Genomic DNA, 25,725 nt, shown 5'->3' with positions numbered 1-25,725 from the left:
CTTCTCTTATGTTCTTATGGCCACTGTGTGACACAGAGTGTTGGACTGGATGGCCCATTGGCCTGATCCAAGATGGCTTCTCTTACGTTCTCATGGCCACTGTGTGACCCAGAGTGTTGGACTGGAGGGGCCATTGGCCTGATCCAACATGGCTTCTCTTATGTTCTTATGGCCAGCTGATTGGTGGCAGGGCTTGAGAGTGGGAAACCCCTTCCTCCACCAGGGGGCCTGGGAAACCTGCCATCAAGGGAGCCATAGTGCTCACTTTACAAGACCTGAGCAAGGCTGTAAACAAGAGGAGGTTTCCGAGGCCACGCATTCATACGGATGCCAGAAGCCAGAAGCGACTTGATGGCACATAACCCACCCCAGAGATGAGATGCAAAAGAGAAACATCTAAAGAGCACCTTGGGAAACAGTCTATGAGGAGTAAGAGCTGACAAAATTCTCCAAATAGATAATCTGCCAGATGGTTGTTCGAGGAGCATAACAAGAAAGGAGGGACACAACTTTTGAAAGAGGAATGCAGCAAAATTCAAGGGCCGCAGCATCAAAACCATTCAAGATGGCAGTAACGACAAGGGAAAGAAAAACAAAAGGCTTGGCTTAGAATCAGTTACTGACCTGTGTTTTGCATGGATTCATCCCCCTGGAAGGGACACTCGCTCAGAGCCCCGACTCGACTCATGGACCCCCCTAAAATCAGCTTCAGGGTCTCCACGAAGCCCTAACACAGGAACAAGGGAACTGTGAACGTAGGGAGAAACAATCTCTTGCGCCCACAGATGGCATGTTTAGTTCCCCCCTTCCTCTCACCCACTGTGTGCTGCTCCCTTCTCTTCTGGGGACATTCGCCTCTGGTCTGATAAACCAAATATTTAGATTTGGTTTTAGGCAGGCCTCATTTTGGGCAGGAGCTCACAGGAGCGGAGCTGTGGAACCTCTAAATTTTATTGCGCTCTTTCTTTCTTACCGCCCCCCAGCTCCCCAATACTTGCTTCTGGGCTCCATTGTTCAAACCTTCTGTGAGAATTTTGCCGAACTCTAAGATTTGACAAACTTTCTAATAGTTTCCCCCACCAAAAAAAGGGGGAAAGAACCAAAGCATGTAAAGCAAACAGATGGAAATCTTCATCGTGCCACTGCGGCCACATAGGAGAAAGTAATTTTAAAAGTATGATGGGAGTAAAATTTTATTATGACAGTTATGATTCACGAAGCATTTTAAGGGAGATGCTGGGTTGACTGAATTTCGTACACCTTCTGGTGATGTCAGGGGTGTGTGGCATGTACAAATGTCTTATTTGTATATGACAGCCAGCTTGGTGTGGTGGTTAAGTGCGTGGACTCTTATCTGGGAGAACCGGGTTTGATTCCCCACTCCTCCACTTGCAGCTGCTGGAATGGCCTTGGGTCAGCCATAGCTCTGGCAGAGGTTGTCCTTGAAAGGGCAGCTGCTGTGAGAGCCCTCTCCAGCCCCACCCACCTCACAGGGTGTCTTTTGTGGGGGAGGAAGGTAAAGGAGATTGTGAGCCACTCTGAGACTCTGTCCTTGAAAGGGCAGCTGCTGTGAGAGCTTTCTCAGCCCCACCCACCTCACAGGGTGTCTGTAGTGGGGGAAGAAGATAAAGGAGAGTGTATGTCTCTGATTCAGAGAGAAGGGCAGGGTACAAATCTACAATTCTTCTTCTTATGCAAATGAACTGTGCTAATGAGCTCGGCACCTCTTTTTCTACAAAATGACCCCTAGTTTTGGGGTTCACCCACCTAGCCAGCCAGATCAGTCAAATCAACCCTGGCGATCAGTGGGGTACTAGATGTCACAGCCGGATCCCATGGAATGGCAGCTTATCTCCAGACGACCAAGATCAGTCCCCCTGGAGAAAATGGCTGCTTTGGAGGGTGAAATCCATGCCATTGTACCCCACTGAGGTACTCCCCAGGTACTATCCTCAGTTCTCTAGGTACAGGGGTGGCCAACGGTAGCTCTCCAGATGTTTTTTGCCTACAACTCTCATCAGCCCCAGCTAGAATGACCAATGGCTGGGGCTGATGGGAGTTGTAGGCAAAAAACATCTGAAGAGCTACTGTTGGCCACCCCTGCTCACTGAGTTTCCCAACCTGCATTTGGCAACTCTACTCCCCCGGTGGCCAGTGGAGGCATGGCAGTCCTGCCACGTTTTAAGTCACGGGTGGCCAAACTTGCTTAATGTAAGAGCCTGGTATAATAAACGTCAGATGTTTGAGAGCTGCAAGAAATGAACATCAGGAAGGAAGGAAGGAAGGAAGGAAGGAAGGGAGGGAGGGAGGGAGGGAGGGAGGGAGGGAGGGAGGAAGGAAGGAAGGAAGGAAGGAAGGAAGGAAGGAAGGAAGGAAGGAAGGAAGGAAGGAAGGAAGGAAGGAAGGAAGGAAGGAAGGAAGGAAGGAAGGAAGGAAGGGAAGGAGGGAGGGAGGGAGGGAGGGAGGGAGGGGTGGAAATAAAACAATTTCAAATCCCTAGTCTGTCATGAAACTCACCATGTGACTGCCCACCAATCACTATCTATTGGACCTACCTCACAGGGCTGTTCTGGAGATAAAATGGGGGGAGACATGTAAGCCACGTTGAGACTTGAAGGAAGAACTGGATAGGTGAATAGGTCAGGGAATACATTTTGTCCCAGCTCCAAAGACTTTGCCCCTTTGGAATCAAGTCAACTTTTCATCTACACTGTCCACTTTCAATAGTTGGTCACTCTACACCAGGGGTGGACAAACTGTGGCTTGAGAGCCACATGTGGCTTTCACACATATTGTGTGGCTCTCGAAGCCCACACTGTCCTGTTGGCTGAATTAGAGAAGGCATTTCTCTCTTTAAATTACTTCTCCAAGCCAAGCCAGCTGGCAGCTTGGACATTGCATTTAAAGTTAAAGTTGCTTTCCCCCACCTCTCCCTCCCTTCTCCCCATCTATTTTCCTTCCTTCCGTTTTGCAGTTCTCAAACATCTGACGTTCATGTCTTGCGGCTCTCAAACATCTGACGTTCATGTCTTATGGCTCTCAAACATCTGACGTTCATGTCTTATGGCTCTCAAACATCTGACGTTCATGTCGTATGGCTCTCAATCATCTGACGTTCATGTCTTATGGCTCTCAAACATCTGACGTTCATGTCGTATGGCTCTCAAACATCTGACGTTCATGTCTTATGGCACTCAAACATCTGACGTTCATGTCTTATGGCTCTCAAACATCTGACGTTCATGTCTTATGGCTCTCAATCATCTGACGTTCATGTCTTATGGCTCTCAAACATCTGACGTTCATGTCTTATGGCTCTCAATCATCTGACGTTCATGTCTTATGGCTCTCAGTCATCTGACGTTCATGTCGTATGGCTCTCAAACATCTGACGTTCATGTCTTATGGCTCTCAAACATATGACGTTCATGTCTTATGGCTCTCAATCATCTGACGTTCATGTCTTATGGCTCTCAATCATCTGACGTTCATGTCTTATGGCTCTCAGTCATCTGACGTTCATGTCGTATGGCTCTCAAACATCTGACGTTCATGTCTTATGGCTCTCAAACATCTGACGTTCATGTCTTATGGCTCTCAAACATCTGACGTTCATGTCTTATGGCTCTCAGTCATCTGACGTTCATGTCGTATGGCTCTCAAACACCTGACGTTCATGTCTTATGGCTCTCAAACACCTGACGTTCATGTCTTATGGCTCTCAGTCATCTGACGTTCATGTCGTATGGCTCTCAAACATCTGACGTTCATGTCTTATGGCACTCAAACATCTGACGTTCATGTCTTATGGCTCTCAATCATCTGACGTTCATGTCTTATGGCTCTCAATCATCTGACGTTCATGTCTTATGGCTCTCAGTCATCTGACGTTCATGTCGTATGGCTCTCAAACATCTGACGTTCATGTCTTATGGCTCTCAAACATCTGACGTTCATGTCTTATGGCTCTCAGTCATCTGACGTTCATGTCGTATGGCTCTCAAACATCTGACGTTCATGTCTTATGGCTCTCAAACATCTGACGTTCATGTCTTATGGCTCTCAGTCATCTGACGTTCATGTCGTATGGCTCTCAAACATCTGACGTTCATGTCTTATGGCTCTCAAACATCTGACGTTCATGTCTTATGGCTCTCAGTCATCTGACGTTCATGTCGTATGGCTCTCAAACATCTGACGTTCATGTCTTATGGCTCTCAAACATCTGACGTTCATGTCTTATGGCTCTCAAACATCTGACGTTCATGTCTTATGGCTCTCAGTCATCTGACGTTCATGTCGTATGGCTCTCAAACATCTGACGTTCATGTCTTATGGCTCTCAAACATCTGACGTTCATGTCTTATGGCTCTCAAACATCTGACGTTCATGTCTTATGGCTCTCAAACATCTGACGTTCATGTCTTATGGCTCTCAAACATCTGACGTTCATGTCGTATGGCTCTCAAACATCTGACGTTCATGTCTTATGGCACTCAAACATCTGACGTTCATGTCTTATGGCTCTCAAACATCTGACGTTCATGTCTTATGGCTCTCAAACATCTGACGTTCATGTCGTATGGCTCTCAAACATCTGACGTTCATGTCTTATGGCACTCAAACATCTGACGTTCATGTCTTATGGCACTCAAACATCTCATGTTAATTCTGTTAGGCTCTTACATTAAGCAAGTTTGGCCACCCCTGCTCTACAGTGTGACAGCGCACCGGAAGCCATCTTGTATGTTCAGCAGCTCCTTACCTGCATGCGGAGATAAGCCTTCTGTCCCGTTCGCACCTCCATGGCCTCCACCTGGTCCGGGTCTATGGGCACCATCTGGGGCAGCCCTGCATTGGAGTCCACCTGCTTGCAGTCGATATACAGCTCCGCCGACATGGTGCTCCCTTGAAGGCCGCTCAACCGCAAGAGAGCCGTGTGGCTGCGCCCGTCCACCACGTTGGCGTTCTGCAGGTTCAGCGAGTGGAGCTTGCCGTCAGCCCGCAAGTATCGGAGGAGGACTGTGGGAAGAGGCAGAAGGGGCGACAACTGAGGCGGAGTGCAGATGGCCGTTCCGTCGCAACATGGCGGGACTTATTTATTTATTTAATTTATATCCCGCCCTGCCCACAGAGGCAGGCTCAGGGCAGCTCACGAATTAAGGGTCACACAATCACATTGGTGTGACCAGATAAGATAAAACAACAATCAAAACATAAAACATAAAAACAATTACTAAAACATCTACATGTGCTAATACTGGGTGAAGTCAGAGCTTTTTTTAAGCAGGAACACACAGGGACTTAGTTCCGGCTGGCTTGGCATCAGGGGGTGGGGCCTAATATTCATATGAGCCCCTGCTGGGCTTTCCCTGAAGAAAAGCTCTGTGTGAAACAATGGTGACATCAGGGATGTGTGGCCTACTATGCAAATGAGTTCCTGCTGGGCTTTTTCTACAAACAAAAAGCCCTGGGTGAAGTTATCAACTTTCAAAAAAAAAAATTAGGAGGGATATTTTGGTTTCTTGCATTTTGGGGTGTGTTTGTGCATATGCCCCTGTCTGGATGTCATGGCGACCTCTGGCACCTCCCATTGGGGCATGGAAGACATTCAGACAAGGAGCTTGATAGCCTGCCTCTGCCTCCAGACTCCTGGTATTCTCTGGAGGTCTCCACATGGAACAGAGGTTCATCAGTGGCTATTAGCCACAGCGTATTGTTGGAACTCTCTGTCTGGGGCAGTGATGCTCTGTATTCTTGGTGCTTGGGGGGCATAGTGGGAGGGCTTTTAGCCCCACTGGTGGACCTCCTGATGGCACTTGGGTTTTTTGGCCACTGTGTGACACAGAGTGTTGGACTGGATGGGCCATTGGCCTGACCCAACATGGCTTCTCTTATGTTCTTATGGCCACTGTGTGACACAGAGTGTTGGGCTGGATGGGCCATTGGCCTGATCCAACATGGCTTCTCTTATGTTCTTATGGCCACTGTGTGACACAGAGTGTTGGACTGGATGGGCCATTGGCCTGATCCAACATGGCTTCTCTCATGTTCTTATGGCCACTGTGTGACACAGAGTGTTGGACTGGATGGGCGATTGGCCTGATCCAACATGGCTTCTCTTATGTTCTTATGGCCACTGTGTGACACAGAGTGTTGGACTGGATGGGCGATTGGCCTGATCCAACATGGCCCTCTCTTCTGTTCTTATGGCCACTGTGTGACACAGAGTGTTGGACTGGATGGGCCACTGGCCTGATCCAAGATGGCTTCTCTTATGTTCTTATGGCCACTGTGTGACACAGAGTGTTGGACTGGATGGGCGATTGGCCTGATCCAACATGGCTTCTCTTATGTTCTTATGGCCACTGTGTGACACAGAGTGTTGGACTGGAGGGGCGATTGGCCTGATCCAACATGGCTTCTCTTATGTTCTTATGGCCACTGTGTGACACAGAGTGTTGGACTGGATGGGCGATTGGCCTGATCCAACATGGCTTCTCTTATGTTCTTATGGCCACTGTGTGACACAGAGTGTTGGACTGGATGGGCGATTGGCCTGATCCAACATGGCTTCTCTTATGTTCTTATGGCCACTGTGTGACACAGAGTGTTGGACTGGATGGGCGATTGGCCTGATCCAACATAGCTTCTCTTATGGTCTCGTGCTCTTTCAAATACTTGCCAGGGTCAGCCATGCTTAGCTTCCGAGATTTGGCTTGCCTGGGCTATCCAGGACAGAGAACCTTTCCAAAAAACTGACTTTCTTAAAATAAATAAAAAAGGAATACGTTTATAGACCTCGAGCTTCAAAGGATGGCTTGCAAATCCAGAGAGTCAAAAAAGCAGAAAAATGGCACATCATCACACGGCCAACACAGGGCTGACATCCAGAAGAAAGGAAGAAGAGGAGGAAGAGGAAGAAGAGGAGGAGGCGATTAGATGTATACCCTGCCTTTCACTCAGAGTCTCAAAGTGGCTTTCAATCTCCTTCCCTTCCCCTCACCCCAACAGACAACCTGTGAGGCAGGTGGGGCTGAGAGAGCTCTGAGAGAACTGCTCTTGAGGGAACAGCTTTGAAAGAACTGGGACAGACCCAAGATCACCCAGTTGGCTGCATGTCGAGAAGGAGTGGCAAATCAAACCCTGTTCTCCAGATTCGTCCACCCCTCTTAACCACTACACCAAACTGGCTCTCGCAGTACGCGCAGTACCTCGGGCCCACAATACTTTTAGGCGCCCCACAAAAGTGTTTTCATTTATTTCTAAATAAGAAGAAAAAATGAACTTTTAGAATCTGTTTTATTTTTTTCCTCACAGAAAAAAATGAGATGTTTAGAGCCCACAAACTCTATTAAATTTTGCCTAAAACAGAAAAAAAACTTTTAAGTATTTAAAGTTAAATCAAAAAATAATTTTTAATATTGATATTATTATGATGGGAGGAGCCCAACAAAGCAAAAGTCCCTAGAGCACATGAAAGTCATAAGGTGGCCCTGGGTCAATCTAGATGTTACGAGGGCCGCAGCTGTAACATCTAGTTTGGCTCAGAGTTCTGGTTTCTCACTTTTAATTCTAATAATATAGGCCTTTCACCACAGAGACGTCATCAGCACAACACTCTACACTCCTCACAGCCAACAGCAGTTCCTAGTTTGGGCTGTGTGTGAAAATATGCAGAGTAATGCTTGCTGAAACTTCTGAAGCCAAAGGACTGACTGGCTACGATTTCTCATATGAACCTCCCTCCTTGTTCAAGCACTCAGAACGTATTAAGTAAAAGAAGAGAAATTACACCACTAAGATTTCAATTTCTGTACTTTTGGTGACTTGCGAAACTCGGCTCTTTGTGGCGCCAAGAGTATTGTCCTGCACAAACTGAGGCATCTACGCATTTCGACAGCTGCTTCAACAGATCCAATTCAGCATCAATCTAGGGAATCAGATCTTCTGACACACAATTTAGCCCTTAAAAGCCTCCATTTGAATTGGGGCCAAGCACTGGTAAAGGGTGATAACTCTTTCCTGTTCAAAACCACCATGACCCAGGCTGTTACCAGTCCCAGCAGGGGGAAGAAAAAGGTAAAGAAAGGATATTTTTCCCTCACAAGATATGACAGCAGTCTGGTAGGCAATTTTGATGAGGGGAACTCTAAAGGAAAAAGTGAAATCTCCCTTCCCTGACAACACAGCCCTGATCTATCTCACATGTACCCTTCTGCCTCTGCATTTTAAACTTTAAACACAAGTCACTTGGTCGGTGAGCGTTCGAGTAGGGATAACTCTGGGGAATTATGCCGGATAGCGGACATCCTTTGAAAAGTATTTCTGTCTTCCCCTTCTGGTACCCCACACATCTGACCTGAAAACTACACATTGGGGTAATTTGGCCCTCAGAACACAAGAGGAATGGAACAGGGCTGAGTTTTGGCAGCTCTCCTGTTCATCCTAACAGTGCTAGCTTTTTCATCAATTGACTGGATTCCGGTTACAGCTGACACCCTGGGTGGCTGTGTACCAACAACCTGATTCCTCTGGCACAAAACAGGATTCTAGAAGGTCTCTTGTAAAAAAAATCATGAACGATGGTTGGCGAGAGAAAGTAACGGTGAATTATATGAAGATCAAGGTGGCAGTACATGGCCACAAACTTCCTGAGCATAATAGGGATGACAGCCATATTTAAGTGATAGATACCCCCCCCCCCAGGCCTCAGATTCAGCAGGAGCTCACAGAAGCACAGTTCTTGAACCTTTCTGATTCCCCCCCCCCTTCCACCCCACCTACCTTGTCCATTGAATAGTAGGTGCAGCTGCATAACAATCCCTGGATTAGGAGAGCGGGCAGCCAGCCAGCCACCAGGGGCTTTGCCACGTCCCCAGCAGCTTTCCCCAAAGCCCCCAGGGCTGTCTTAACGCATGGGCCTGATGGGAACATGCCCGTGGGCCCCACAAGCATAGCGGCCCCATACTAATCTGAAGACCATTGACTTCAAGCCAACAATAAAGCAATTATCTGCTAAGAAATGCCGCAAATGCTTGTTATAATAAGAAATCCGTAGTAATTTCATACTGCGACGTCTAATCTTTATGATTTACTGAGTATCGTTGTGTTTGTCAAGCCTCGTGTATTGTTCAAATGTTTATCATGTTGATTAGTTGTCACTGCACAGCATGCTTTTAATGTTTCAACGCCAATTTTGTTGGAAGTGCCAATAAAATAAATATATATTTAATTTTATCGACTATTTACATTTTTATTCCTGCGAGAAGTTGTCGTAGGGGCCCATAATGCTGTTAAGACAGCCCTGCCCAGCAGCCCTCATTAACCCCTGGAGAAACCTGCACCACCCTTTCTCCACTTCTTATGTGATTCTGGGCAGTGGGTGGCTTGCTGGCCTTTTGACTGGGGAGGGGGATGGCCCAGGAGAGCCTCAGGCAAGTGAGGCCTGCTTGAGCTGGCTGGAGATCTAGCCAGCCCAAGCAGGCCTCGCTCACCCAGGGCTCTCCTTTCTTGCATTGGGTTGCTTTTGGCTGGGGGGTGTGTGGCATGCTAATAAGTTATGCTAATGAGCTCCGCCAACTATTTTTCTACAAAACAACCCGTTTACAGTATTTATATTGTGTTATTTATTTTATTTATTTATTTGTGATTTGTATCCCGCCCTTCCCACCAGGTGGCTCAGGGCGGCCCACAACACATGAAATCCGACATAACAATATTAAGTTTAGGCATTTACACAATTAAAAACATTTAAAATATAAAAATCATTAAAACAAGCAGAAATCTAATAGAGCTACACTTAGTTTCCTATGCCGGTTAGTTATAAGCCAGCCGGAAGAGGGTTGTCTTACAGGCCCTGCGGAACTGAGCAAGGTCCCGCAGGGCCCTCACCTCTTCCGGCAGCTGGTTCCACCAGGAAGGGGCCATTACAGAGAAAGCCCTATCCCTGGTAGATTGTAGATTGTGTTAGATTTTCAAATCCTGCCCACTCAGACGTTATTCTACTTGAGGGGGGGGGGGAGTTCTTCTAAAAAACCAGGAATTGCATATCTGACACTCTAGGAACTTCCCTAGTCTCTCTGACTTTTACAACAGTGTTTCAGGAAAGCCCTAGAGTGTCATATGATGGGATGAACATTATCTGGTTGCATAGACCAATATCGGATTCCTGCACTGTGTGTCACCATTCCTCCCTTTCTCTGGCCGCGAGACTCCTGCAATTGCCAGTCAAGTGCTTATAACTCTCCGTCATAATAACATGACACTTAGGGCTTTCCTGAAACACTGCTGTAGTAGTAAAGAGACTGGGGAAATTCCTAGAGTGTCATCTGATTCAGCACCATCGTTTCTGGGTTCCAAGCCAGCAGGGACATAGCACTGTCGTGTGTCACCATTTTGTCCCCATCTTCCCACCCCCTCCAATCCGTTGAGCACCAGTGGGGTGGGGTTGAGCACAGACAGGGGTTCCCCCACAAGCACCAGGCATCTGGCAAGCCTGTTATGGCAATATAACAATCTGTGTATCGGGGTCTTTTAATTCCCAGCTTTCTTTTTTTTTTTTAAGTATGTCACCAGGTTTTTGTTGTGGAGATATAAAAGGCAATGAAAGAGGCTAGGGATTTGCAGAAAATGTCATAAAAAGAAAACAGTCCTGGGTTCAGTTCTCACACAGAAACTGAAGCAGGTGTTTTTGAGCCCACACAGCAGGGTGACAAAATCCAGAAGTCTTTCTGTTTCACGCACAAGGGTGGTGGTTGGTTTTAGGCAGCAGTGGAATTCTAGCAGGAGCTCCTTTGCATATTAGGCCACACACCCCTGAGGTAGCCAATCCTCTAAGAGCTTACAAAAAGAGTCTTGTAAGCTCTTGGAAGATTGGCTACATCAGGGGGTATGGCCTAATATGCGAAGGAGCTCCTGCTAGAATTCCACCCCTGGTTTTAGGACCACTATGGGTTGGGACATTCTTGGAGACTGGGGGTGGAGCCTGAGGAAGGCGGGGCTTGGGGAAGGGAGGGTCTTTAATGGGATATAATGCCATAGAGTCTACCTTCCAAAGCAGCCGGTTCCAGGGGATCTGATCTCCATTGACTGGAGATCAGTTGTAATCACAGGAGATCACTAGCCACTGTCAGGAGGTTGGCGATCCTAGGTTACAATCCACCTGGAACCCACTTGGCCAACTTCCCCTACTCAGCTCCGGTTCGTCTTCCATCTCTCACCTTTGTTACTTTTGCCAACCGCGGAGGCCTCGAACCAACGAGAATTATTCTTCTTGTAGTGCAGGCCGAACAACACCCCGCCCTGCTTGGGGGGCAGACGGAAGGTGGATAACAGGTAGATGTCGTTGACAGAAAGCAGCTCCGTCCGGATCTTGCTGGCGACGCTGGCCATGTGCCGTGACTCCGTCACCGTCAGGAGGTCGATTACTAAGAGAAGGGAGGGAAAAGTCACGGTGGGGTTCGACCGCACATTCCACAGTATATTTGCTAATATAACATACACCCCGCTCTTGGGAATTCCAACTGTCAAATATGAAAAGTGGGGAATTTGCCCAGCATGACACAGTGACGTGACTTACTGATCTAGCTGGCTTTAAAAGGGGGAGGGAGGGTGAACCAATGCCAGCAGGCAGGTCTTTTTTTGTAGAAAAAGCCCAGCAGGAACTCAATTGCATATTAGGCCACACCCCCTGACATCACCATTGTTTCACACGGGGCTTTTTTGCAGGAAAAAAGCCCAGCAAGAACTCATTTCCATATTAGGCCAAACCCCCTGAAGCCAAGCCACCCTGATCTGTGCGTTCCTGCTCAAAAAAAGCTCTGCCAGCAGGTGGAATGCTAGCATGGTGAACTTGGACTGGGGGACCTGAGTTCAAATCCAATTCTGCCATATAAAAGCAAAAACACTGCAAACGCTTATTTACAAGGGCAAATTAATTGACCAATTCCAACGAACATATAAGGAGATCAATATGCAATTCTTTTGTTCATTTCACAGCCAAAAATTAATTCTTCATAGGAATTGTGCAGCTGTGCGGTGAGACAATGGACACATCCAGAGCACAGAAGACCATTTCAAATCAGAGATTCTTCCTCAAGGTTGCCCTATAATGAGGAGCCAATGCTCTTAGAGCAATGCTCGTAGAGCCAGTTTGGTGTAGTGGTTAAGTGCGCGGACTCTTATCTGGGAGAACCGGGTCAGCCATAGCTATCACAAGAGTTGTCCTTGAAAGGGCAGCTGCTGTGAGAGCCCTCTCAGCCCCACCCACGTAACAGGGTGTCTGTTGTGGGGGAGGAAGGTAAAGGAGATTGTGAGCTGCTCTGAGACTCTTCGGAGTGGAGAGTGGGATATAAATCCAATATCCTCTTCTTCTTGTCGGTATTTCATGTACAGAAAGCTATTTTTGTTGTCACGCTCCCTAGCTGCATGATTTCTATGAAGAATTAATTTGGGGCTGTGAAATGAACAAAGGAATTGCATATCGATCTCTTTATCCGATAGACTTTGTGAACGTTTCAGACAAATTGTGATCTTTCGTGAATCCTGTTATATTGGAACTGGTCAATTAATTTGCACCTGTAAGAAGAGATTACAGTGTTTGTTTTTTCACTCTCTGTACACCATAAGTCAGGGGCGTAGCCAAGATTTTAAAAGTCGAGGGGCATTTTTAAAAGGCAGGGGGCACCCTTTCCCATCCACTGTGGGGCTTGCCACTTCTCAGAAGCTTTATTCTGGCAAAAAACGGGGGGAAAGCAAGCTGCGCCCCTGAAAGTTGGGTTGCCAATCCCCCGATGGGGGCAGGGGATCCCCCATTTTGGAGGCTCTCCCCCCGCTTCACAGTCATCAGAAAGTGGGGGGAGGGGAGGGAAATGTCTGCTGGGAACTCAGTTATTCCCTGTGGAGAATTATTCCTAAAGAAAATAATGGAGAATTGATCCACGGGTATCTGCAGCTCCGGGGGGGGGGCTGTTTTTTGAGGTAGAGCCATCAAATTTTCAGCATAGCATCCAGTGCCTCTCCCCAAAATACCCCCTATGTTTCAAAAAGATTGGACCAGGTGCACCTATCCTTCATTATTTCCTATGGAAGGAAGGCATTTAAAAAGGTATGCAGTCCCTTTAAATGTGATGGCCATGGGATGGAGAAAGTAGAGAAAGAGGTGCTTTTCTCCCGTTCTCACAATGCAAGACCTCGTGGGCATTCGATGAAATTGCTGAGCAGACAGGTTAAAACGGATAGAAGGAAGTCCTTCTTCACCCAAAGGGTGATTAACATGTGGAATTCACTGCCACAGGAAGTGGTGGCGGCTACAAGCATAGCCAGCTTCAAGAGGGGGTTAGATAAAAATATGGAGCAGAGGTCCATCAGTGGATATTAGCCACAGTGTGTGTGTGTGTGTGTGTGTGTGTATATATATAAAAATTTTGGCTACTGTGTGACACAGAGTGTTGGACTTGATGGGCCATTGGCCTGATCCAACATGGCTTCTCTTATGTTCTTAAGAACATAAGAACATAAGAGAAGCCATGTTGGATCAGGCCAACGGCCCATCAAGTCCAACACTCTGTGTCACACAGTGGCAAAAAATTTTATATACACACATACACTGTGGCTAATAGCCACTGATGGACCCGTGCTCCATAGTTTTATCTAAATCCTTCTTGAAGGTGGCTATACTTGTGGCCGCCACCACCTCCTGTGGCAGTGAATTCCACATGTTAATCACCCTTTGGGTGAAGTAGTACTTCCTTTTCTCCGTTTTAACCTGTCTGCTCAGCAATTTCATCGAATGCCCACGAGTTCTTGTATTGTGAGAAAGGGAGAAAAGTACTTCTTTCTCTACTTTCTCCTTCCCATGCATTATCTTGTAAACCTCTTATGTTCTTAACTCCCTTCGGAGGTCAATTATGCTTGTCTCACCCTTGCTCCTGGCTCCACCCCAATATCTCCTGGCTCCACCCCCAAAGTCTCCTGGCTCCACCCCCAAAGTCCACAGATATTTCTTGAATTGGACTTGGCAACCCTACCTGAGGCCCTGCGCAAAAGTGGGGTACAATGCCACAGAGTCCACCCCGTAAAGCAGACATTTTCTCCAGGGGAACTGATCTCTGTTGTTTAGAAATGAGCTGTAATGCCATCCCTAGCCCTTCCTGACCTCTGGTCTCAGTGTCTCAACCTTAAAGTAGGGTTGCCAGCATTGGGTTCCAAAATGCCTGGAGATCTGGGGGCGGAGTCTAATGAAGGCGGAGTTTGGGGAGGGGAAATACTTCAGCAGGGTATAATGCCATAGAGCAGGGGTGTCAAACACATTTATTATGAGGGCCGAATCTGACATAAATGAGATCTTGTTGGGCCAGGCCGTGTTGAGCTGGGCCACCTGTGCACCTATTTAAGATTAGGTAGCAGAGATATAAATTTTTTAAAGGACGCAGACAAACACGATTAAATATTTTTTTTAAAAAACCTGCTTAAAACGTTAGCACTTGTTGGTCTTAAAGGTGTTTTCTTTGTATTTCTCTCATGGGATCCCGGGAACTGGGCAAAGGAAGCTCTGGCTCTTTCCCTCCCTCCCAGTTTGGTGTAGAGAGCCATTTTGGTGTAGTGGTGAAGTACGTGGACTCTTTTCTGGGAGAACCAAGTTTGATTTCCCACTCCTCCACTTGCAGCTGCTGGAATGGCCTTGGGTCAGCCATAGTTATGGCAGGAGTTGTCCTTGAAAGAGCAGCTGCTGTGAGAGCCCTCTCAGCCCCACCCACCTCACAGGGCATCTGTTGTGGGGGGAGAAGATAGAGGAGATTGTAAGCCGCTCTGAGTCTCTGATTCAGAGAGAAGAGCGGGGTATAAATCTGCAATCTTCTTTTTCTTCCCCAGGGGACCAGGAGGCCGAAAAGCCTCAACCAATGGAGAAAATAGAGGTTTTGCCCTGTAACTCCTGTGCGATTGAGCAAGCCTTGTAAAGCAAGCTGAGATGCAGACGGAAGCAAGAGAGAGGGAGAAGGAAGCAGACAAGAGCCAGTTGCTCGGGGACCTGATAGGAGCCCTCCGGGGGCCTGATTCAGCCCCTGGGCTGCATGTTTTATACCCCTGCCATAGAGTCTGTTCTCCAAAGCCGCCATTTTTCTAGAGAATCACAGAGCTGGAAGGGGCCATACAGGCCATCTAGTCCAACCCCCTGCTCAATGCAGGATCAGCCTAGAGCATCCCTGACAAGGGTTTGTCCAGCCACTGCTTAAAGACTGCCAGGGAGGAGGAGCTCACCACCTCCCCAGGTAGCTGATTCCACTGTTGAACAACTCTAGGTTTTTCCTAACATCCAACCGGTATCTTTCCACCCATAATTTAAACCCATGATTGCGAGTCCTCTCCTCAGCCGCAAACAGGAACAGCTCCCTGCTGTCCTCTCAGTGACAGCCCTTCAGATACTTCAAGAAAGCCATCACGTCCCCCCACCCCACCCCCTCAACCCCCTCTTCTCCAGAAGGAACATTCCCAAGCCCCTCAGCCTTTCCTCTTAGGGCTTCTCGGTCTCTAGGCCCCTGATCATAATCCTCGCTTTCCTGTGCACCTGCTCCACATCCTCCAGAACTATACACAATCCTCCAGGTGCGGCCTGACCAATGTAGCGTACAGCAGGTTCTCTAGAGCTAGAGAGGTTTTCCTGTCTACAGACCCTCAGTTTGAGATTTTCAAAAATGGATACATAAGAGAACATATGAGAAGCCATGTTAGATCAGGCCAATGGCCCATCCAGTCCAACGGCCCATCCAGCCCAACACTCTATCGCACAGTGGCCAAAAATCCAGGTGCCATCAGGAGGTCCACCAGTGGTGCCAGGACACTAGAAGCCCTTTCACTGTTGCCTCCCCGAGAACCAAGAATACAGAGCATCGCTGCCCCAGACAGAGAGTTCCATCAATATGCTGTGGCTAAGAGCCACTGACGGACCTCTGCTCCAGATGTTTATCCAATCCCCTCTTGAAGCTTATGCTAGCAGCTGTCACCCCCTCCTGTGACAGTGAATTCCAGTTGTTAATCACCCTTTGGGTGAAGAAGGACTTCCTTTTATCCATTCTAACACGACTGTTTAGCAATTGGTCCAGATGAAGTGCACGGAGGCCTCCTGAGCTGTCGAAGTCCTTGTGGTGTCCTTCTGGCTGAAAAGCAGAACTGTTGCACAACCACTCATGTCAGACCTCCCCGGACATGTGGTGACCCATAAGATTCCACCCGGACAGAGCCCAGAACCTGGTTCCTGGCCTGAGTTCTGGAGTCGCATTCAGCCGAGACGTTCCAGTACAAACAGAGTCTTGTACTCCTGATTCAGAAATTCTTCCTCCCTGGTTAACAACGCATAGTTTGGACAACCAGAAGGAATGCGAACGGCCTCCCTCCAAGGTGACCACTTGGCAGGGCCCAACCTTACGGTTGGCTACGGGTCTAGGCGATGCAAAAGCCAGGCATAAGGTCTGGCTCTGTCCTGCGAGGGCTGGCAGGGACTCCTTGGCGTGCTTGGAGGGAGATGTGGACTGGCCTGATTCAGACCTTGTGATGAAGAAGAAAGGCTGTGGCTCAGTGAGAGATCAACGGGGTGGTTCAGACCGCAGCTCAGGAGCCACACGTGGCTTTTTCACCCATGTTGTGTGGCTCTCGAAGCCCCCGCTGGTCTCTTTAAATCACTTCTCCAAGGCTGACAACTCGGAGGATGCCCTCAAAGTTAAAGTTGCTTTCTTCCCACCTCGACTCCCATCTATTTGCCTGCCCGCCTTCCTCCCTCAAGAGCCCCATGGTGCAGAGTGGTAAAGCTGCAGTACTGCAGTCCTAAGCTCTGCTCACGACCTGAGTTCGATCCCCGGGGTAAGCTGGGTTTTCAGGTAGACGGCTCCAGGTTGACTCAGCCTTCCATCCTTCTGAGGTCGGTCAAATGAGGACCCAGCTTGCTGGGGGGAAAGTGTAGATGACTGGGGAAGGCAATGGCAAACCATCCGGTAAAAAGTCTGCCATGAAAACGTTGTGAAAGTAACGTCACCCCAGAGTCGGAAACAACTGGTGCTTGCACAGGGGAACTTACCTTTTCCCTTCCTTCCTTCCTTCCTTCCTTCCTTCCTTCCTTCCTTCCTTCCTTCCTTCCTTCCTTCCTTTTTTCCTTCCTTCCTTCCTTCCTTCCTTCCTTCCTTCCTTCCTTCCTTCCTTCCTTCCTTCCTTCCTTCCTTCCTTCCTTCCTTCCTTCCTTCCTTCCTTCCTTCCTTCCCCCCTCCCTGTCTCCCTTCATGTCTTGTGGCTCTCAAACATCTGACACTTATTCTGTGCAGCTCTTTCAATAAGCAAGTTTGGTCACCCCCAAGATAGACAAAAAGTCCAGTAGCACCTTCAACACTAATCAAATTTGAGGCAGCGGATGAGCTTTCGTTGACTCACTGCTCACTTCTTCAGACACCTGCCACAAATTTTGTTAGCTAGTTTGTTTGTCAGGAGGGCAGGAAGGGTTGCATCCGTGCTTAGTTCTCATGGCCCTTTTTTTCCATGCCCAGGAAAATGCTGTTTGCCACTTTGGAGTCAGGCAACAGTTTTACTCTAGGCCAGTTTGGCCAGGGATCCTGGAGGTTTGCAGGTTTGTTTGTTTTTTTGGCCATCTTCTGGGCATGGAGCAGGGGTCGCTGGGGGTGAGTGTGGGGGGAGGTATCTGCAAATTTCCTGCATTGTGCAGGGGGTTGGACTAGGTGACCCTGGGGATCCCTTCCAACTCTATGATTCTATGATTCTTGAACCGATTTCCCACTAGTCTTACCTCGCTCTCCTCTTCTCAGTGGGGCTTCTGTCAGGATTTGGCACAAACCGCCCTGAGGCTGCAACTCGCTCCGCTTCTTTCACGCAGCAAACAAGATCCTCGAAAAACCAGTTTCTGTTTGCCGCTTGAAAAAGGCGAAGCTAGTTGCAGCCCCGGGGCAGACAGTGTGAGATCCGACAGAAGGCCCGCGGAGAAGAGGAGAGCGAGAGCGAGGCAAGCCTAGTGGGAAAGCGGCCTTGCTCTTTTCTGCTCCTACAGGCAGACTAACGCAGCTATCCATCTTGAAAATTTGTGGCAGGACGAGAGCTTTTGTGAGTCACTGCTCACTTCTTCAGAGTGAGCTGTGACTCACAAAAGCTCGTCCCCTTTTCACACATTTCTGTTTGTCTTTAAGGGGCTAGTGGGCTCTTGCTTTTTTCTGTGGTTCCGTGGCGGAGCATAGGCTTGGCTGTGGCCAAAGGTCCTCCTGGGTTCAATTTTTGACATTGCCACATATGGCCCTTCGGTGCCTGGGAAAAGACACTTCTCTGCTTGAGTCGACAAGCAGACCAGAGCCAGTACTGAGCCAGTTAAACCAGTGGTCTTACTCAGGGCTTTTTTTTGTAGCAGGAACTCCTTTGCATATTAGACCACACACCCCTGATGTAGCCAATCCTCCAAGAGCTTACAGGGCCCTTGGTACAAGGCCTGCTTGTAAGCTCCAGGAGGATTGGCTACAGCAGGGAGTGTGGCCTAATTTGCAAAGGAGTTCCTGCTACAAAAAAGCCCTGTTCTTACTTACTTATTTAGTGTAAGATAGCTCTGTATAATAACTGAAAACCATTTTTCTTCAGCCGTTAACTCACTCCTCCCCAGTGTTGTGGAGGAGGTGGATAGTATATCTGGAACTGGAAAAAAGTCTGTTAAACACAGCATTCTTTCTTCTTTATGTCTGCCTTTCTTTCCCCCCTTCGGAGCCATCTTTTAAACTTTAAATTTTGATGTTATAGGGGATAAAATATTTACTTTGTAGGCAGGCTGAGCGAGAGCTGGGCAATGGCTTCCAACCTGGAAATTGATCAAAACCAAGACCATTTTTAACGCCCCCAAGATTTTTAATTTAATGTGGCATACCCCAATATCGGCCATTGGCTCGTCTTCCTGTTTCTGTTCTTGCATGTTTGTGTGTTTTTACTGAATTTTCATTGTTGTTTTTAATTGTTAAAATGTTGTAATGTTTTCATGTTTTGCTCCCTTAGGGGCTCTGATTAGGTGGAAAGATGGCATTAAAATGTTTTATGTAAAATTAAAAAACTGGAGAATACAGCCAGTTCCCCCTTTGATAACAGCTCCCCCCAAGTAGAAGACTAGCAGAAGAGAGCAGTGAGAGCCTTTCTGTTACTTTTCTATCTTCAGGGAAGAGTCTTTAAAAAAAAAAAACAACCCATGCAGAAGCATTCAAAGTATGTGCCTAGGGCTTTTTTTTTTAGCACCAACGCACAGGAACGCAGTTCCAGCTGGCTTGTGTCAGGGGGTGTGGCCTAATATGCAAATGAGTTCCTGCTAAAGTCTGAAGAATGCATTTAAAGTTGCTTTCTTTCCACCTTTCCCATCTTCCTTCCTTCCTTCCTTCCTTCCTTCCTTCCTTCCTTCCTTCCTTCCTTCCTTCCTTCCTTCCTGTCTGGCTGCTCTCAAACATCTGATGTCCATGTTCTGCAGCTCCCAAACATTTGATATTTATTCTATGAGGCTCTTACATTTAAGCAGGGGTTGTTTTGTAGAAAAATAGGTGGTGGAGCTCATCCAGGGATTGTTATGCAGCTGCACCTACTATTCAATGGACAAGGTGGGAAGGAGGAGGTGAAACTCTCAGAAAGGTCCAGGAGCTGTGCTCCTGTGAGCTCCCGCTGAATCCGAGGCCTGCATTTAAGCAAGTTTGGCCACCCCTGGAGTAGGATTTGGGAGACCCGGCTTCGAATCTCACCCTACCTTGGATGCTCACTGCGTGGTCTCTCTCTCTCTCTCAAGCTAACCTACTTCACAAGCTCGCTGTGAAAATAAAATGAAGGCTGAGCGGGAGAGGGGGCTAATGCTGTATTATGCCCTTTTGGGCGCCATCAGGAAGAAAGCAAGGTGCCAGTATATCAGTAAAATGTAAACCAGAAGAAATTTAGAGGGAGGTATTTGTAAGGTTCCTGCATTGAGCAGGGGGTTGGGCTAGATGACCCTGGGGGATCCCTTCCAACTCTATTATTCTATGAAAGAAAGCGACTGCGTTGGTGGTGGAAAGTGCCATCAAGTCACAGCTGACTTACAGCAACCCCGTAGGGTTTTCAAGAAAAGAGACGGTTTGCCATTGCCTGGTTATATGTAGCAACCCTGGACTTCTTTGGTGGTCTCCCATCCAAACACTATCTGGGGCCAACCCTCCTTAATGTCTAAGATCCAACGAGTTCAATCTATTGTCGTAAATAAGGAAACTGCTTTTCCCATCCTCATTTCATAGCTTTAGGAAACTGTTCTTTCAGGCCTTCGGCTTCCCAAGAAGAAGATATTGGATTTATAAAGGTAAAGGTAGTCCCCTGTGGAAGCACCAGTCATTTCCAACTCTGGGGTGACGTCGCAGCACGACGTTTTCACGGCAGACTTTTTACAGGGTGGTTTGCCATTGCTTTCCCCAGTCATCTACACCGGGGGTGGCCAATGGTAGCTCTCCAGATGTATTTATTTATTACGTTCAACTTATATCCCGCCCTCTCCGCAAGCGGACTCAGCGGACTCAGGCGGACTCGGTCCAGGATTCGACATAAGAAGATAAGAGAAGCCATGTTTTTGCCTTCAACTCCCATCAGCCCCAGTCATTGGCCATGCTGGCTGGGGCTGATGGGAGTTGTAGGCAAAAAAAACGTCTGGAGAGCTACCGTTGGCCACCCCGATCTACACTTTCCCCCCCTCAGCAAGCCAGGTACTTATTTTACCAACCTCAGAAGGATGGAAGGCTGAGTCAACCTTGAGCCGGCTACCTGAATCCAGCTTCCGCCGGGATCGAACTCAGGTCATAAGCAGAGAGTTCAAACGGCAGTACTGCAGCTTTACCACTTTGCGTCACGGGGCTGCCTTCTGAGATTTGAGATAAATTAGATTTATATCCCAAGAGTCTCAGAGTGGTCACAATCTCCTTTTACCTCCTTCCTCCACCCCCACCCCCACAACAGACACCCTGTGAGGTGGGTGGGGCTGAGAGAGCTCTGACAGAAGCTGCCCTTTCAAGGCAACCTCTGCCAGAGCTATGGCTGACCCAAGGCCATCCCAGCAGGTGCAAGTGGAGGAGTGGGGAATCAAAACCGGTTCTCCCAGATAAGAGTCCGCGCACTTAACCACTACACCAAACTGGCTCTCTTCCAAGGCGCTAAGAGGCACAGATGTGGCACAACAGAGCCAGCCGACACACAGCCTGGATGCCAACATTCAACAGGTGCCAGGCTGTCGATGTACCAGGCTTAGAATTCCCAATGCTATTTACAATGGATCAGAGAGCTTACTTACTTCCCTTTTTTTGCAAAGGAAACTCTGCAAGATCAGTGTCCTTTTTGCCAGAGGTGAGTGATATGCCCTCTGACCCGGGTGGCCTAGGGTGGCCCAGTCTTATGGGGAGGGACGGTGGCTCAGTGGTAGAGCATCTGCTTGGGAAGCAGAAGGTCCCAGGTTCAATCCCCGGCATCTCCAACTAAAAAGGGTCCAGGCAAATAGGTGTGAAAAACCTCAGCTTGAGACCCTGGAGAGCCGCTGCCAGTCTGAGAAGACAATACTGACTTTGATGGACCAAGGGTCTGATTCAGTATAAGGCAGCTTCATATGTTCATATGACTCCTCAGATCTGGGAAACTAAGCAGGGTCAACCCTGGATAAACCTTGAATGGGAGACCACCAAGGAAGTCCAGGATTCGACATAAGAAGATAAGAGAAGCCATGTTGGATCAGGCCAATGGCCCATCCAATCCAACATTCTGTACACGCAGTGGCCAAAAAACCTAGGTGCCATAAGAACATAAGAGAAGCCATGTTGGATCAGGCCAACGGCCCATCAAGTCCAACACTCTGTGTCACACAGTGGCAAAAAATTTTATATACACACATACACTGTGGCTAATAGCCACTGATGGACCTGTGCTCCATATTTTTATCTAAACCCTTCTTGAAGGTGGCTGTACTTGTGGCCGCCACCACCTCCTGTGGCAGTGAATTCCACATGTTAATCACCCTTTGGGTGAAGAAGTATTTCCTTTTATCCGTTTTAACCTGTCTACTCAGCAATTTCATCGAATGCCCACGAGTTCTTGTATTGTGAGAAAGGGAGAAAAGTACTTCTTTCTCTACTTTCTCCATCCCATGCATTATCTTGTAAACCTCTATCATGTCACCCCGCAGTCGACGTTTCTCCAAGCTAAAGAGTCCCAAGCGTTTCAACCTTTCTTCATAGGGAAAGTGCTCCAGCCCTTTAATCATTCTAGTTGCCCTTCTCTGGACTTTCTCCAATGCTATAATATCCTTTTTGAGGTGCGGCGACCAGAACTGCACACAGTACTCCAAATGAGACCGCACCATCGATTTATACAGGGGCATTATGAGACTGGCTGATTTGTTTTCAATTCCCTTCCTAATAATTCCCAGCATGGCGTTGACCTTTTTTATTGCAAACGCACATCTTGAGGTCCACCCCCAGGACACTAGAAGTCCTCCCACTGTTGCCCCCACCCACCTCTGCAGCACTAAGAAAAGACCTTGGAGATCACCAAGGAAGTCCGGGGTCGCTACAGCGAGGCAGGCAATGGCAAACCCCCTCCGTTGGTCACTTGCCTTGAAAACCCCATAGGGTTGCTGTACTTTGGCTGTGACTTTACAGCATTTTCCATCATGGCGCGATACACACTGAGCAGATCTCAGAAGGCTTTAAGAGGGGTGGGAGATATCCGTAGCTATTAGGCATGATAACTAAACAGTGGAACCTCCACGTTCAGGGGCAGTTCACCCTTGAGCCCCATTTCCTGGGGAGGGAGACCTCAGGAAACGGGAACCGCCTCTGTGCATTGCTTTGGGCTGACCCATCCTGGCATAAGGATGCCCAACCCAAGATGCCCCATTGGTTTGTTAAGGCAGGCCGGTTTTGAGCTTCTTAAACGGGCAAGGCTCGAAATGCTGTGTACCAGAGCTCTCTGGATTCCCAGGGCGCGGACGCCAACAAGCTTGCTTAGGACAGATGGTGCAAGGCAGAGCAGCTGGCACGCCGCTGGACTTCAGAAGCGCCCTAGGGCAAGTTTTGCAGAGTTCGCAGGACAGACGGAGGAGGAGAGAGGAAGCCAGAGAGCGAGAGCGGCGCCTGAGTTCAAAAGTGGCGGGCATCTACCAGCGGCCTTTCTCAGCCGTGTGCCCCTGCGATGCCAGGGAGGAGGATGCTGTGGTGTGCCAAGCACTGGGACTGGCAGCTTTTCCCTTTCCTCGTTGGGGCAAGACGACAATGCGCGGGGGGCAAAGGAGGGGTGTGTGTGACAGAGGGGGAATTGTCCTGCCGGGGGTGCCAGGCTGAGTTAGCGCTGAGCTAGTTCACAGGGGGTTTTTTTTGCCTCCGGCTCACACCTTTCTGTCTTAGCTCAGGCAGGATGGCCCTAGAGCTCACCGCTTTCATGCCAAGGGCTCACCAAGTAGAATTTTGGCTCGCAAGACTCCATGGCTTAGAGAGGGAACCTTGGAACAAAGTAGGAGTCAAGTGGCACCTTTAAGACCAACCCAGTCTTATTCAGAACAGAAGCTTTTTCTGAATACATACGAACCTATGAAGCTGCCTTCTAGGGAATCAGACCCTAAGGTCCATCGAAGTCAGTCTTGTCTACTCAGACTGGCAGCGGCTCTCCAGGGTCTCAAGCGGAGGTTTTTCACGCCTGGACCAGCGTTCCCTCTGAGCTGAGTTAGTGTGAGCTAGCTCACCGATTTTTAGCCTCCAGCTCACACATTTTTTTTTTGTCTTAGCTCAGGAAGGATGACCCCCCCCCCCCCAGAGCGCAATAATCGATGCAGCAGCTCACCACTTCCATGCCAGTCGCTCTAAACCTTCATGCCAGGAGCTCACAAAGTAGAGTTTTCGCTCACAAAATTCTGCAGATAGAGGAAACATTTACCCTGGACCCTTTATAGCTGGAGATGCCGGGGATCGAGCACCTGGGACCTTCTGCTTACCCAGCAGATGCTCCACCCCTGAGCCACCGTCCTTCCCCGAACACACGTTCTGAACAAAACTTTTGTGGGTCTTAAAGGTGCCCCTTGACTCCTACTTTGTTCTACTGCTTCAGACCACTCGGATCTAGGGAACATGGGAGGGGGGGGCTTACCTTGCAAGTCCTGCCTGGCGGCGCCGGCTGCCCCCAGCAGCAGGAGGAGGGCGAGGGGTCTCCGGAGGGGCGTCCGGCGCTCCATCGCTGCTTCCCGCCAGGGGGGGAAGGGGGCGGCGCTGCTGGGACAAAGGGGCAAGCGGCGGAGGCGCCCTGGCTGCTTTCGAACGGCGCGGCCGGAGCGCTGCTACCGCCGCCTCTGCCTCCTCCCCTCCGCGGCGGGAGCCCAGCCCAGCCCAGCCCGCCCCTTCCTCGAGCCGATCGGGCGGCCCGGAGCCGCCTTCGCGAAACCCAGCACGACTGCAGGACCTCGGGGCTGCGGGAGGGCCCCCTTCCCCCCCCCCCCGCCAGGAGGGCGCCTGTCCCTTTAAGAGCGGCCGGGGACGCACCCCGGCTTATGTGGCTCTCCCAAAGACCGCCGTGGCGGTCTTAAAGGCGCAGGAGCCCTCGGAGAAGGGACGGTTGCCAACTTCCAGGGGAGGCCTGGGAATCCCCTTGGTCTCCAAAGTACAAAGCACAGTGGCCCTGGAGGAAAAAAAAATGCTATTTTAATTATGTAGTTACATACTGGTTTTTAAGCCCGTTTTATGTCTATGCTGAACTCCGCTCTGAGGCCAGCTTTGCGGGGGGGGGGGGGGGTGTAAGTGAGAGAGAGAGAAATCTAATTCAATAAATAAAATAAATATACCCCACCGAGGTCCCTCTCCAACCCAAATGAGAGCCAGCTTGGTGTAGTGGTTAAGTGTGCGGACTGTTATCTGGGAGAACTGGGTTTGATTCCCCACTTCTCCACTTGCAGTTGCTGGAATGGTCTTGCGTCAGCCATAGCTCTAGAAGGATTGTCCTTGAAAGGGCGGCTTCTGGGAGAGCTCTCTCAGCCCCACCTACCTCACAGGGTGGCTGTTGTGGGAAAAGAAGATAAAGGGGATTGTAAGCAGCTCTGGGACTCTGATTCAGAGAGAAGGGCGGGGTATGAATCTACAGTCTTCTTCTTCCTCCCCAGACCCCATTCCTAAATTTCCAGGAATTTTCTAATTCATAGTTGGCAACCCTTCCCCAGCTGCCTGTTTCTAAAAGCAGTCAGCGAGATGCTTCTGAGAAGGGTGAAGGGAAGTCTCCAGCAACTGGAATTCAGAGGTAAACAGCCTAGGGCTGTGGAGACTCTGTTCATAGCAAACTTAGCTGGTAGCTAATGAGTATACCCACCCACCAAGAGCCCTGTCTCAGCATCCAGCCCCCAGCAACTAGCTTTTGGAGACAGACTGCCTCTGACCACGGACCTATTTAGTGCCTATGAGATATTTGCAGGTAGCTACTGGAGATGTGTTTCAGAGTTTGGGACTAGCGGTTGTAGTGGTTAAGAGGGGCAGACTTTAATCTGGAGAACCGGGTTTGATTCCCCACTCCTCCACATGCAGCCAGTTGGGTGACCTTAGGTTGGTCATAAGTTCTCTCAGAGCTGTTCTCTCAAGAGCCGTTTTCTCAGAGCTCTCTCAGCCCCATCTGCCTCGCAGGGTGTCTGTTGTGAGAGAGGAAGGGAAGGAGATTGTAAACCGCTCTGAGACTCCTTCAAGT

The 25,725-nt window shown here is 48.9% G+C and overlaps 1 protein-coding gene across 1 annotated transcript in view; it reads right to left on the bottom strand.

The window, feature by feature from the left end:
- The window catches only part of THBS3 (thrombospondin 3), a 97,867-nt gene extending 73,610 nt beyond the window's left edge, over positions 1–24,257 (bottom strand). Inside the window, exons 1-4 of the mRNA XM_060255263.1 lie at positions 24,151–24,257; positions 11,223–11,429; positions 4,766–5,022; positions 625–727 (exon numbers count right to left, since the gene is read on the bottom strand). Coding sequence (XP_060111246.1) covers positions 625–727; positions 4,766–5,022; positions 11,223–11,429; positions 24,151–24,235 — 652 coding nt within the window. The 5' untranslated portion in view covers positions 24,236–24,257. The remainder of the gene's footprint in view (positions 1–624; positions 728–4,765; positions 5,023–11,222; positions 11,430–24,150) is intronic.
- Between the last annotated feature and the right edge of the window lie 1,468 nt (positions 24,258–25,725).

This window comes from Heteronotia binoei, chromosome 1, assembly GCF_032191835.1.
Source record: "Heteronotia binoei isolate CCM8104 ecotype False Entrance Well chromosome 1, APGP_CSIRO_Hbin_v1, whole genome shotgun sequence".
Lineage (NCBI taxonomy): Eukaryota > Metazoa > Chordata > Lepidosauria > Squamata > Gekkonidae > Heteronotia > Heteronotia binoei.
The sequence above is the reverse complement of the archived record's forward strand: the minus strand, read 5'-3'. Positions and strand labels throughout refer to the sequence as shown.